Raw genomic sequence first — 14,848 nt, 5'->3', positions numbered from 1 at the left:
GATTCCCCCTCCTTCCCCGGCAGAGCATCTGGTGGATTCGAACCGTGCACCTCTGGGATTGTAGTTGCAGCTTCTTGCCACTAGGCCACCAGAGCTCCCTGGACACCACTCTTAAACTCACCTGTGGCTGTGGCTTTTGAAGCACTGAGTCTGGTGGAGTAAAGTGATCCAGTTCATATTGATAAGGATGTGCAAACCTGAAGAAATAAACAAAAACAAAAATCCCTTTGATTAATTCTATCATTCTAAGGAAAATGAAACTGACTGATTCAATTTATAAAAAGAAAGAAAAACAATGACTGTGAAATTATTTCCATAAAGAATGTAATTATTTCAATAATTCAAGTGCATTAAATAAATTAGGTGATTACTTACTAAACCCTAATGTATGATAATCAGAAATTTACTTATAAACTCAAGTTACTGCCCATAAATCGATTCTTCCTCAAAGAGACTCTCCATTAGGTTTCTGAGGCTCTGCAATGCAATGGGAGGGACTGCCCATCTTCTTCCTCCGAGTTGCTGGTGGGTTTGAACCTCCAGAGCTAAGCAGTTTTTCAGTGAGCGGTACAACTCACTATGTAACTACACTGCTAATCAAAGGTTCGAATCCACCACCCACTCCTTGGGAGAAAGATGAAACAGTCTGCCTTGGTAAAGACTTATACTACGAGTCAGAATCGACTGGATGGTAGTGAGTGAGAAAACCAACACTCATAAATATCTGAGCAGTTATTCATGTGACACTGCATAGTGATGTGGACTATCTAAAATGAAAAACATAGTTTCTAATGTTGTTATCAGGTGCCGTCAAGATTCCAAGGCACCCTGTGAATTACAGACCTGGCGGTATCCTGCAATGTTCTCGTCTCTGCCATGCCCAAGCCCACTGTGGTAGTCCCTGCACCAATCCTTTTCACTGAGACTCTTCCTCTTTCCCCAACCCTCTACTTTTCCCAGCATGATGTCCCTCTCCAAGGACTGGCTTTTCATGAAAATATGCCCAAAGTGAGTGACATGAAGTTTCACCATCATTGCCTCTAAGGAGTACTCTGGCTATGTTTCCTTCAAGATAGATTTGTCTGTTCTTTTTTAATAGTTCATGCTATATTCAATACTCTTCTCCAACACCACAATTCAAAGGCATAGATTCTTCCAAAGAATGGTCCCTCCCAACAATGTGCTCAAAGCTTCACCATGTTCGCCTCGAAGGAGCCTGGGGCTGAACATTCTCCAAGACATATCTCTGTGCTTTTTTGGCAATCCACAGGATATTCAGTACTCTTCTCCAACACCACAGCTCAATTCCTCTTCGGTCATCCTCTCAGATGCACAACAACATAGTCAACACAGTCAATAGATATAGAGAAAAGATAGAACCCCTACCCTAATACTTTAAATAACAGACCTATGAAGTAAGAGAGGCTGAGGCAAGGATTTCAGCTGTTCCGGTATCAAATATGAAACTGTTTTGTTCTTTATCACATACTTGAACAAATATTCTAAGTCTAGGAGTTCCTTGATGGCAAATTCCTTTTCTGCCTTTTTTTTTCTTGCCTTTTTCTCTAGCACTCAGTTGTGGCCTCACAGTGCATAGCTGTTCTTAAAGGAATAAATGCTTGGACAGATTCGGGCTAAACTGGGGAGATAGTGACGAATCCTAACGACATCAGTCTGGAGACCAAGGTCCAGGCTATAGTCTTCTAGTATTCACAATTGCTTGTTATATGTGTCAGAGAGCTAGACAATGACTAGGGATGACAGAAAGGGAACTGGTGCCTTTGAGCTGTGGTGCTGGAGAAGAGTGTTGAATATATGATGGACTACAAGGAAAACAAACAGGTTCATCCTAGAGAGGGTGAAACTGGGCTCCTCCATGGAGGCAAGGATTCTGAAGCTCCGTCTGACATACTTTGGACATATTACAAGAAGGAACCAGTCCTTGGAGAAGGACATCATGTTTGGGAGGGTGGAGGGACAGCCCAAGAGAGGAAGACCCTTGATGAGATGAATCGATTCAGTAACTGGGGTAACGGGGGTAGGTGTGTCGGAGACAAGGATAGAGCAGGCTTTAGGGCTGTTGTACTTAGGGTCGCTATTGAGCTGCAAGTGACTCGACAGCACGTAACAGCAATAATAGCAACAACAAAGGTTTTATCCTTTCATTTATTTCTTTTTTAAAATTACTGAGGATCAAGTCCTGTCACTTATCAAAAGTAGTGTTTTCCTTTGGGAATTTTTTTAAAAAGTAAATTGATCTAATTTGAGTGAAAGCTGACAAATCACACTGGGTTTTCATTCACTCATATATATAGCAAAATTTGTTCAAACTGCTTATTGCACCAGTGAAAAAGGCCTTGACTTTATTAGCTCATTAGTCTTGCCCACCTAACAGAAATGCAAAGAAGAAAGACAGTTTTAAGACAACTTCGGCAAAGTAGCATAATGCCAAGTATTCAGAGCAGAAAGCCCAGACCCAGCTGCGCACTCACATGTCCTGCTCCACCTGCTGGGTTCTCTGCTGATGGATGAAATCTGCCAGGGCAGGTGGGACGTCCAAGTCCTCGGGACGATCCCGGGGTCGCTCCCGCCTTTCTTTAGAAAGTGCTGGATACCCAAAGAGTAACAAAAACACCATCACGAAAGACATAACACATGCAACGCACGTGACCGGGGGAAACATTTAAAAACCAACCAAATAAACAAAGAACTTACGTTACTTAAACACATTCACATTTTTTTCTACTAATGTCCTTTAAGAAAAGGCAGGCAGGAGAGAAGCCTTTTCCCTTTACTTATTTTTGCACCGGATGGGAGGCACTCAAATGTACATAGAGATCACATTGCTTACCCGGGGCTAGGGGTTTCTGAGCATTGGGCTTGATGAAGATTTTGGGAAGAAAGGGTGTGTTGGAGTTGTCGATCTTCTCTCGAAACTTCAGCTGAGGTCGCACGATGTTTTTAGCATGAAGGAGTCGGAAAGTTTCAGATTTTGTTTTCTTGCTGTATTCTCCTGCCTGTGATCATAGAAGACAAATGTTTTATAACACAGTAACTCACTGAATTAGAAAAGTAATTCCAAATTCATGTGACTGGCTTTCCAGGAAGAGAGATACAGGTAAGGATGAATGTGGAAGTCCTTTTAAGGCCAAAAATAGCAAAGTGGAGAAGAGAGGAGAGTGTTACTTATAAGGACAACTTTATGAGAATGAGTTAAAGATGGTAGTGTTCTTGTGCCCAACAAATTAAAGCAGAAATGCAAACGAGAATGGGCAAAACTCTATTACAATGGTAACATTTGGTCCTGTTGTGAATCTGATGTAAAGCCCTCACCTTCCGGTTCCAGCTGGACACGATTGTTTTGGGCACCTGCAGTCCTGCAGGGAGGACAGGCTGTTGATTCTTGTTCACACCTGAGGCCTCATCCAGTAAGATGCCCTATGAGTAGAAAAGGATGAGATGAAGTCTCCTCAGAGGCAGTGCGGCTGGCGCAGGATAGAGCAGGGTTTACGGCTATTGTGCACAGGGTCGCTATGAGTCGCAAACGACTTTACGGCACATAACAACAACAACATACTGAAAAAATTTTCTCTGAAAGAGAAAAGGTTATATATATATATAATCTTTTCTCTTTCAGAAAATTTTATATATATATATGTAATTATATATATATATATATAAAATTCTTTATATATATATAAAGAATGTTTGGTGATAATGAATGATGGGTAATGAAGGAACAATGTCAAGTAATCAGTGCATTAATTATTTGCTCAAAGACATGACAGTAGTCAACCATTCTTAAACTATGATTTACTCTCTTTATAGCTTTGAATTGAGGTGACAATGTAAATGCTTTAAGTGCCACGTGGGAAGGAAAAAGCTGAAGATTCTAGACTACAGAGTAAATAGAAATGTACTGTTAAAATGAGGATGATGGTGGCCTGGACCTGCTCTATGCTGTCAAAGTGGGATTGAAACAATAGCATAGCCAGCCAACAACTGACAGCATGACAGAACTTGAAGTCACATAATACAACAAAGTAATGAAAGATTTGTGGGCATTCATACTGGAAGCAGATTTATGGACAGGAAAAAACCCAAAGCCTACTGTCATGGAGTGATTTCTGGTCAATGGCAACCCTCTACCAAGGTTTTAAGATTGTAAAACTTTCTGAGAGGAAAATGTCACATCTTTTTCCTGTGGAGGAACTGGTGGATTCAAACAGCTGATCTTTAGGTTAGTAAAGAAACACTTTAACTACTCTACCATTTGTAGCTCCTTAGGAATTAGAAAGCAGAGTTCAAGGACAGCAAAATTAAGTATTTCCAGGACCATCACCTAGTTGAAGTTTAGATCTGTTCTGGATGATTCAATCTTTCTGCAAATAATGTTCTGCTTTAGAATCAGGCATTAAGAGATAAGAAACTAGACCAAATGAGTCACATTTCCTCCCAGTAGTGAGAATCAGAATGCGGAACAGGTTTTGGATAGTGAAAATGAACTAACACTAAGCTGGACTAATACCGAGTCCTCTTTTCTGTAATACAAATAGGTTTTGTAAATCTAGGGTAGAATTATAATAAAATACTTTAAAAATAGGCTCCATCTACAACCAAGAGAAAACAAAATACTTGAATGGGACCCTGTGCACATCAAAACACTTCTCCAACAGGGTAAAACGGAAACCATAATATTGGAATGAGATAGCTGATAAGGGATTCATACTTAAAATTTTTACAATACTCCAGCACCTCAACCAGAAAATGGTAAACAATTCAGCTGCAAAATGGGCACAGGATATGAACAGACACTTTACCAAAAACACTCAGATGGCAAACATAAACACATAAAGAAATGTTAAAAATCCCTAGCTTTCAGGGAGATACAAATAAAACTATGAGAAATCATTTCACTCCAGCAACAAAAGCAAAGTTGAACAGAGCAGCAATAACAAATGCTGGTGAGGCTGTGGAGAGATTGGAACCATTATTCACCACTGGTGGGAATGTAAAATGGTCAACCACTATGAAAGGTGGTCTGGCACTTTTTAAAAGAGTTGAAAATACCATTTGATCCAGCAGTTGCATTGCTACTGGTTATATACCCTAAAGAAACCAGAGCAGCCATCCAAACTGATGTATGCACACCCATGTTTATTGCATAGTAGCAAAGAGATGGAAACAACCCAATTGCCCATTAACAAAAGAATGGACAGAAAAACTATGGTAAACACAATGGAATACTATGAAGCACTGAAAAATAATGAACTTGTAAAACATTACACAACATGGATAACCCTGGAGAGAATGATGTTGAGTGAAATATCTCAGTCTGAAAAGGACAAATACTACATACCACCACTGTTAAAAAGCATGACTGAACATAGAGGGGTTGGGAGGAGAATAGGAAAAGGGTGCATAAATAATGAACATGGTATTGGAACAGATGAGGGAGAGAATTGTTTAAAAGGAATATATGATTAGTATTATATGCAAGACAACAGTATAGAATTAGAGGTACACTGCAAAGAGGACTGAGGGGGGAAGGGAGAAAATCTAACAATAAATAAATATTAAAAGAAAGTGAAGGGGAAACGGGAAGGAGGAAAATGTGGAACAATGCATGAATGAAAACCCAACTTCTCAGAAATTGTTAAAATCACAATTAAAATACAAAATTAAAAATAATAATAATAGGCATCCACAGGGTAGATACGTGTACATATGTGTGTCTACACATGTATTTAAACTTTATTTTCTTGTGTTATTATTTCTTACTCAGAAGAGATTATAGTATTCTGAAGACAAATGTGTACTTGTTTTTGGAAAAAAGAAAACAACGATCAAAGGAAGAGAATATTCTCAGTAAGAACTGTTAGGCATATTTTCTAAGGTGATTTGGTTTCTCTATATTTCAACAATATGTCTCTTTACTTAAAATAATCAATAAAATGTCAATCACATTTCTCTCTCTCACACACACACAGAAAGAGAGCCCTGCTTCATTTTCTTAAGAGCAGACTGAAATACTCACCACTCTTTCCAGAATAACATCATTGGTATCAACCAGTAAGTCAAACTTGTCCTCCAACTCAGTCACTTTACTTCGATCCTTAATGTTGCTGCGGCACCCATGGTACTGCATTACTTTACTCATGCTAAGACAGGAATGCCAGAGTTAGTGTGTGCACAGAGGTCCATCTGAACAAAAGCTTAGTTAATATGTGTGTATAGGTCCACCATCTGGAGGAAAGCGAATGCGTGGTACAAATAAAACCACAAATATTATTTGGATGCAACCATCACTATTATTTATTTTCAAATTTTTACAACATCCCAACCAGAAACTCTGTATGCAAAAAGCAATGATTTTCCATTTTCCCTCTTATACTCGCCCTTGGGAACCACTAACTACATTTCTCTCTACATTTCCTATTCTAGGTATTTCCAATAAGTGAGATGATACATGATCTTTCAGTTCCTGGTTTATTATACTAGTGGGTTGTTTTTAAGATTCATCCATATTGTGGCATGTATCAGAATTTCATTTCTTCTTGCTAATTTATATTCCATTACAGACATACATTTTGTTACACACAAACATCCCTCTGTTGATGGATATTTGGGTTACATCCAACATCCTCCCTTGGATACTGTGAATAATAATGCAATTAACATTGCTTTCCATGTATCCGAATCCCCGTTTTCAAGTTTTTAGGGAATATTCCTAGGAGCAGAATTATGTGTCATATGGCATTTCTTCCTTCCACCATTCTTATTCAATCAGTATGCTGAGAAAATAATCTCAGAAACTGAACTATACAAAAAAAGAACTCATGCACACCCATGTTTATTGCTGCTTTGTTCACAATAGCACAGAGTTGGAGACAACCCAAGTGCCCATCAACAAACGAATGGATAGAAAAGCTGTGGTATATTTACATAATGGAATACTACGCTGCACTGAAGAACAAGGAACTCATGCAATATTATTCAAAATGGGTGACCCTGGAGGATATTATGCTGAATGAAGTATCTCAGTCACAAAAGGACAAATACTGCATGTTGCCACTGTTGTAAAACAGGACTGACATCAGGGTTGGGGGGAGACTGAGAAACATGGGTTCAGTAATGCATACTGCATTGAAACAGATGAGGGAGAGAGCTGTTTAAAAGCTATATAAGCTATATATGTCTAGGTATTATTGTCATGACAGGAGTTCAGAATGAAGGCTGCACAATGAAGTGGACTTGGGAGGAGGGATTGTATAACAATGAAAGAATTTTTCTTTTACTTTTCAAGGAGAAGCGTGAATTGAGGAGGAGGGGCGGGCAGGGATAAAAATGCAACAATGAATGAATGGAAATCTAAATCTGTAAATGTTAATTAAAATTAGTAATAAAACATACAAAAAACTAATATTAAAAAAGAAAGTTATGCTTTGCAGATTGTACATTTAAAAAAAACCCCCAAAACCCTCAGCATCAAGATTGAGTAGAAATCCCCCAACAACCTGTAATATGAAGATAATGTAACCTTGCTAAAAGTGAACAGGCCCTGAAGCACTCAGTGAAGAAGAGCAAAGACTATAGCCATCAAAAATCCCTACAGTTTGAAAAGGCAATGTCAAGACAGAGAGGAGAGTGAAGTTATCAAGGATTTAATTTCATTTGGATCCAAAATCAACACCTGTGGAAGTCAAATTATATATAGGTAGATTTGTAAGCTAAACAGGTGTGGGAGATATACTGGAAAATACCTCTATATTCCAGGTATGTACACAGAACTGTAGATAGTTCCACATATGTATTTGTATGTGCTGCACGTGTACGCTTATGTGTAACAGAGGACACAGGGCACAGTTATGGAGACTTGTTATACATTTGTTACTTCATGCTGAATAAGAGAATTACAGGCTTCAGTTCTCTAGTCCCATATTAAGTCAAACAAAATCTGTTGTTGACAGGCACAAAAGTCAACATATTTTTAAACAGTCAAATCTCAAAATGTACCAAGTAACAATTTCCTAATCCTACTGCATTTCATCTCAAAATGTACCAAGTAACAATTTCCTAATCCTACTGCATTTCATTCTCATGTTTTACAGCACTTCGTATCACAGGAAATTAGGGTAATGAGAATAAAATTTCAGGAAAAAAATATCTTTATTTCCATTTCTTTTACTAACATGAGAAAACAATATATAGTTCTTACCACTGAAGTAACCTGTTTCCTTGTGTTTCACAAAATGCCTGGAAGCCAGGAAAACTTCGGTAAAAATCATACTCATCGCCAGACTGGGGTAGATCTCCGGAGGCCTTGTTAACGGCTATCACTGACCCCAGAGCAAACTGCAAAAAACCAGACAAGACAACATGCTTTATTTACACAATGATCTCCATTCACTCAAAAAATAATTTTTAAAAAGAATCTACTATATATAATGCATTGTACTAGATGTTAGGAGATGCAATACTCATTTCTCTATCAGGCAAATAATCATTTAGTGCTGACTTGACCGCAGATATTATCTGAGGCCCTGAGGAATCAATGCTAAACAAGAAAATAATTTTGAGCTCACACTTTTAGGAGAATAAGGGAGAGACAGGACAAAACCACAAATAATATGAATATTCAAATCTGCCTGTGTTTGAATCTTTGCTATTATAGACCCCCAAAATGGCAATAAGTTATGAGCTATTTAGGACTGTGCCTGGCATACAAGTGCTACTCTTCTTGTGCTACTACTCAAAATAAAATCCATCAGTTTTCTATAGGAATTTTGTACTTCACTGTGATAAGCATTTACAAACAACATAAGCAAACTCTGGATCCCATGGATGACTGATTTATAATGGTTACTGCTCACATCCAGACTGTTTATGGTTTAGTTAATTGTCCAGCAGTTCTTTAACTGCTGTGAGATAATGAGAAAATATCTGAAGTGGGTGTCATTTTTAAGTGACAGTTGGTCTTGTGAAGGCCAAATGACATCACTGTGAACTGTGTAAAAATGGGGTTTCTTTTCTGCCTTTTTTTTTTGAAGGAGTCACTGGAGAAGAGTCTGGAACATACCATGGGCTGCCAAGAAAACAAATAGGTCTGTCTTGGAGAGGGTGAAACGAAGTTTCTCCTTGGAGGCTAGGTTTTTGAAGCTCAGTCTCACATACTTTGGGGACATAGCTAGGAAGGCCTGGTCCTTGGAGAAGGACATCATGCTTGGAAGGGTGAAGGGACAGCCCAGGAGAGGAAGACACAGGAAGAGATGGATTGATACAATAACTGGGTCAATGTGCAGTGGGTGTGTCAGTTGAGACTGGGCAGGCTTCAGAGTTGTTGTAAAAGGGTCTCTATGAGTCACAGGCTACTTGACAGCACATAACACAACACAACAACATGTGAGAAAGGAGATGGGAAACTTGAGTCATTTAAGGGTACTAGGTAGAATGAGACCATGAACTCCACAATCAAGACTTAAACAGACTTGGAATCAAAGTGGTCTTAGAACCACTCAGAACCAAACAGATGGATCAATTACAGCACTTTCTACAGCATTCAAGGGAGCACTGGTGTCCCAGTGGTAAGAAGCTGTGCTGTAATCCTAAAGAAAAGCAGTTTGAATCCATCAGCTGATCTGTGCGGTAAGGATAGGCAATCTCCTCCTTTGTGATTATTTACTGCCTCTGAAAACTTGCTGGAGGGTCAGCTATAAGTTGGTTCCAACTCCAAGCACACAACAGCATTCAAGGAGTCCTGGTGGCCTACTGAGACACATGTTGGGCTGCTAACGGAAAGGTTACTGGTTTGAGCCCACCAGTTGTTCTGAGGTAGAGAGACAGACTGTCTTGCCCTATATAAAGACAAACAGCATCAGAATTCTGATGGAGGGTCCCATGAGTCAGATTGGAGTCCCTGGGAATGAAGTATCAGTATTCAATGGAGGGTGGTGGTTCAGTAAGAAGAGCCTCGTGTTTCATGTTGGAAGACCGGGGTTTGAATCCTGGCCAGTGCACTTCAGGAGCAGCCATTACCTGTTGGCAGAGGCTTGCGTGTTGCTAGGGTGTTTTAGTGGAGATTCCAGACTAACAAGGTAAAGATCTGGAGAGATCTTATTTCCAAACATTGGCCCGTGCAAACCCTATGGATCACAGGTCTGACTGACACAACTGGCATGGGACCAGGCAGCCGTTTCTTTGTTGTGTGGTGTTACCAACTCACAATAGAGTTCACTAGGTGGAATTCTTTTGGAGGTCGGATTTTTAGCATTATCTTACAAATAATTTTAATTCTGTGGCCAGATAAGAGCGATGTTTGAAGGGTTTAAACGTCGTTTCACATTTGTTGGCATTACACAAATATAATAAACGAACCTCGTGTTTCCTTGAGGAACTGGCGAGAGGTTTAATAAAATGCACTACAGCACTTCACAGGGAGACTTGGGTGCTGTGTCAAGGGGCATTTAACCGAGGGCTTGGCAATCGTGAAGACCTGGACCTCAGGAAGGGGAGGGGACACCCAGAATGCAGGCGGGGAGCGCGCTGGGCAGACGTGGGATGGAGAAAGCACCAGGTGGGGCGCCCGGGAGAGCTCGGGCACGGATGGGGAGATCAGGTCTAGGAATGTCAGGCTGACGGGGATGCCTCTGCACAGGCGGTGACTACACGGGTCCAGACAGGAAAACAAGGCATCTGGGAAGCAGCACCTGCTTCCAATTTCGGGTTCGGGGTCCCAGCAGAGAACCTGCCAGCGCGGCCAGCAGTTCCGCGCTCCCCGCTCTCCCTGGGCTCAGCAGCGGCACGCGCGGCCGGATCTGGCGCCGAGAGGATCAGATCTGCTTCCGGCAGGCCGCAGGCCACTTTAGGCACCCCGAAGAACCCGCGGACTCACCTTCACGAAGCTGTCTGCGTCCGGGAAGCCGGGCAGCACCATCTCTCCGTCAGTGTCGGCCGCACTCGTTACCAATGAGGCATTAGGATCCGGGGGACTGGGAGGCGCCATTTTCGGCCTGCGCAGCTCTTCTCGCGAGATTGTCCTTGGGCGACGCGACGGGTGCAGAAGACGCATGTGCAAAGGCGGTCGTCGCTTGCTGGAGCTGTGGGCTTGGGCTTTTGTTAGCTGTTAATCCTCACTTCCCCAATCAGGGGCTTTAAACTTCTTTAGCTTCATAAAACGTCATCCTAACAATGCAGTGTGCTCCAGGGTAGTGAGACTTGTTCTCACACATTTGGGGCATGTTGTCAGAAGAGGCCAATCCTTAGGCAAAGACATCATACTTGGAAATTAGAGAAGGTTAGGGAAAAAGAGAAGTCCCATCAATGAGATGCATTGACACAATGACTGTAATAATGGGTTAGAGTATGGTAGACATCGGGACGATGGCACAGCACAGGCCACGGTTCTGATCTGTTGTGTTGCTGTCATACTGGTAACAATAGCATTAACCCAGTGGTTTAGAGTGGAAAGGAAGGACTCAGTCATCGGCATATTTAAGCCAACTTTCCCAATCTCTGGAATGGTTCCCCTCTCTCACTTAAGATACTGGCTTGTGCAATTATCCTCTAATTGACATCTTACCTAACTCATTGCAAGCAGTTCATTCCTGACGACTTACACATATACTGAACTGTCTCCAAAAGAACACTTGAACTCAGTTTCCCTCCGGCAACCCACGTTTCTCTTTTCCTGTATAGGAAAAATTAGGAGGAGGCTTCTGTATGGCATTTCTAGTCCCCATTGCTCTCCTGAATAACATTCAGGACATTCACCATATACTGGAACCACTCATGCTGACAAATAATTTAGTGGAAACTCAATAAACACCAGATCTGTGGAAAGATGCAACGGAGAAGCTCAATATAAGCAGTTAAAACCAGGTCAGGAGTTGACTGTGGAACTGACCATCAACTACTCATGTTGTTCTTATGTGTCATTGAGTCACCTACGACTCAGAGCAACTCTATGAACAATAGCTTTGGACTTTGCCCTGAGCCACCTCACCATCTCTGACACACCTGACCCCACTGCCACAGTCACTATCTCAGTCCATCTCATGCAGAGTCTTCTCCTGTGTAGACCCTCTACCCTTCCAAGCATAATGTTCTTCTCCAAGGACTGGTCTCTTGTGGCATATGCCCAGGATATATAAGACAAGCTTCAAAATCCTTGAATCCAAGGAGAAACCTGATTTTACCCTCTCTAGGATAGATCCATTTGTTCTCTTGGCAGTCCATAGTATATTCAATACTAATTCTCCAGCACCACAGCTCAAAGGTATCAATTCTGTCATCCTTATTCACTGTCCATCCGGCTTTCAGATACATAGCAAGTGATTACGAAGACTGGATCAGGCACACCTTAGTCTCTAGATGACGTTGTTGCTCTTTAGCACTCTGGAGCTGTGTCTGACAAATTTCCGAATGCAACTCTTTTGGTTTGCTGACTGCTGGTGCCAAGGGAGTTGATTGTGGATCTGAGAAAGAGGAAATTGTTAACAATTTCAATCTTTTCTCCATCTTTCATGACGCTGCCTAGGTTTTTGCTTTCTTGATATTGAGTTACAGTGCATACTGAAGGTTGCTATTAAAATAAATGACTGGAAAAGAAACCTCTCAGGAAGTTGTATGTGATCAAGGACCAACAGTAATGAAGGTAGACGTCTAGGCTGCACTAAAGGTATTGAGGGGGGAAAAAAAGACTCCAGTATTGCCTGGAATACCAATTGAAGTGTTTGGGAAACAGGTTCAAGCCTAACATGTTCACCAGTCTCTGCTAACAAATATAGGAGACAGCTACCAGACCAACTGAGTGAAAGATCTGTATTTCTTTGCATTTTTTAAAAAAAGTGATCCAACAGAATGTGGAAATTATTAAACAATATCATACGACATGCAAGTAAGGTCTTGCTGAATATTATATTAAAAATGAATGGAACAGTACATAGACAGATAACTGCCAGAAATTCAAGCTGGAGACAGAGCATGAGTGATAACATTGCTGAAGTAGGATGAATCTTGGCTGAAACCAGAGAATATCAGAAAGATATTTGTGTTGAAGTAGAATGTGGTATTAAGAGTAAAGGAAGGCTCATCAATAACCTTCATTATATAGATGGTACCACCTCACTTGCTGAAAGTAAGAACTTGAAGCACTTGCCACAGAAGGTTAAACATTGCAGCCTTCACACTGGATTGCGTCACAACATCAAGGAACCAAAAATTCTTGCCATTGGATGTGAGGCAACATCATGATAGATGGAGAAAAGGTTGAGACTGTTAATGCCTATTTTACTTGGGACTGCAATCAATATACTTGGTACCAGCAGTCAGAAGATCAGGAGACCTATTGCACTGGGAAAGTCTATAGTCAGGTACCTGTGCAAATTACTGAGGAGCAAGGATGTCAGCTTGAGGACTAAAGTGTACCTGATTCAGGTCATGGTCTTTTAAGTCACTTGCTATGTATCTGAGAGTTGGATAATGACTAAGGATGACAGAAGAATTGATGCCTTTGAGCTGTAGTGCTGGAGAAAAGTGCTGAGTATCCCACAGACAAAAGAATCAACAGGTATGTCTTGGAGATGGGTGCAGCTGGAGTGCTCCTTAGAGGCAAAGATGATGAAATTAGTCTCTCATACTTTGGGCATGTTACTAGGAGAAACTGTTCCTTGGAGAGTTAAATCATGCTTGGAAAGGTGGAGGAATGGTGAAGGAGAGGAAAACTCTCAAGTAGATGGGTTGATACAATGACTGCAACTATGGGCACAAGCGTGTCAAGAGATTGTGAGGATGACATGCAGCAAGACAGGGTTCAGGTCTGTTGTTCTTCACAGGGTTGCTACGAGTCATACTCAACTTTTTGGGACATAACAACACAACAATCATGTATATGAAAGCTAGACAATGAGTAAAGACTACAGAAGAAGTCTCAATGCCTTTCAGTTGTGGTGTTGGCCAAGAGTATTCTGTTAAAAGAGCAAATCTGTCTTGAAGAGATGACAACTAGAGAGCTATTTAGAGGCAAAACTTTGTTTCACATACTTTGGGCATATTTTCAGGAGGAATTCTTTGGAGAGAAGAGAGATTATTCTGAGAAAGGTACAGGGTCATAGAGAAAGGAAGACCCTTGAGAGATGGGCTGACCAAGTGACTTCCACAGTGGGCTTGAGCATGTCAGAAATCATGAGGATGTGCAGGATAGGGTAAGGCTAAGATCTGTTCATAGGGTTGCTATGCTGTTGTGATATGCCATTGAGTCTACCACGACTCACAGCAATCCTATGAACAATGGCTTGAGCCTTGCCCTATTCTGAGCCAACCGCACCATCTCTGACATACCTGACCCCACAACCATAGTCACCATGTCAATCCATCTCATCTGGGATTTTCCTCTCCTGTGTCTTCTCTCAACCCTTCCAAGCATGATGTCCTTCTCCAAGGACTGGTCCCTCCTGGCCATGTGCCCAAAGTATGTGAGACAGAGCTTCAAAATCCTAGCCTTCAAGGAGAAACTTGGTTTCACCTTCTCCAGACAGACCTGTTAGTTCTCTGGGTAGTCCATGGTATGCTCAATACTCTTCTCCAGCATCGCAACTCAAAGCCATCAATTCTTCTTCTGTCTTTAGTCATTGTCTAGTTCTTTGATGCATAACAAGAAGTTGTGAAGACCATGGCCTGGATCAGGTGCACCTTAGTCTCTAGACTGACATCATTGCTCTTTAGTATTCTGGAGAAATCTCTGACAGGACATTTTCCCAATGCAACTCATCTTTTGATTTCCTGACTGTTGTTTTCTATACACTGAGTTGTAGTCAACTCAATGGTACCTAATAACAATAATAAACATCTT

The 14,848-nt window shown here is 41.1% G+C and overlaps 1 protein-coding gene across 2 annotated transcripts in view; it reads right to left on the bottom strand.

Moving 5' to 3' along the window:
- The window catches only part of EXOSC10 (exosome component 10), a 31,185-nt gene extending 20,183 nt beyond the window's left edge, over positions 1 to 11,002 (bottom strand). For both annotated transcript variants that reach the window (XM_006885759.1, XM_006885760.1), the window contains exons 1-7: positions 10,892 to 11,002; positions 8,219 to 8,355; positions 6,038 to 6,161; positions 3,334 to 3,438; positions 2,852 to 3,017; positions 2,493 to 2,607; positions 122 to 197 (exon numbers count right to left, since the gene is read on the bottom strand). In XM_006885759.1, the coding sequence (XP_006885821.1) occupies positions 122 to 197; positions 2,493 to 2,607; positions 2,852 to 3,017; positions 3,334 to 3,438; positions 6,038 to 6,161; positions 8,219 to 8,355; positions 10,892 to 11,002 (834 nt within the window). The remainder of the gene's footprint in view (positions 1 to 121; positions 198 to 2,492; positions 2,608 to 2,851; positions 3,018 to 3,333; positions 3,439 to 6,037; positions 6,162 to 8,218; positions 8,356 to 10,891) is intronic.
- Between the last annotated feature and the right edge of the window lie 3,846 nt (positions 11,003 to 14,848).

Source organism: Elephantulus edwardii, unplaced genomic scaffold, assembly GCF_000299155.1.
Source record: "Elephantulus edwardii isolate Elephantulus edwardi_28Jun2011 unplaced genomic scaffold, EleEdw1.0 scaffold00045, whole genome shotgun sequence".
Taxonomy (NCBI): Eukaryota; Metazoa; Chordata; class Mammalia; order Macroscelidea; family Macroscelididae; genus Elephantulus; species Elephantulus edwardii.
Note: the sequence above shows the minus strand (reverse complement) of the source record. Positions and strands in the feature narration are given on the sequence as shown.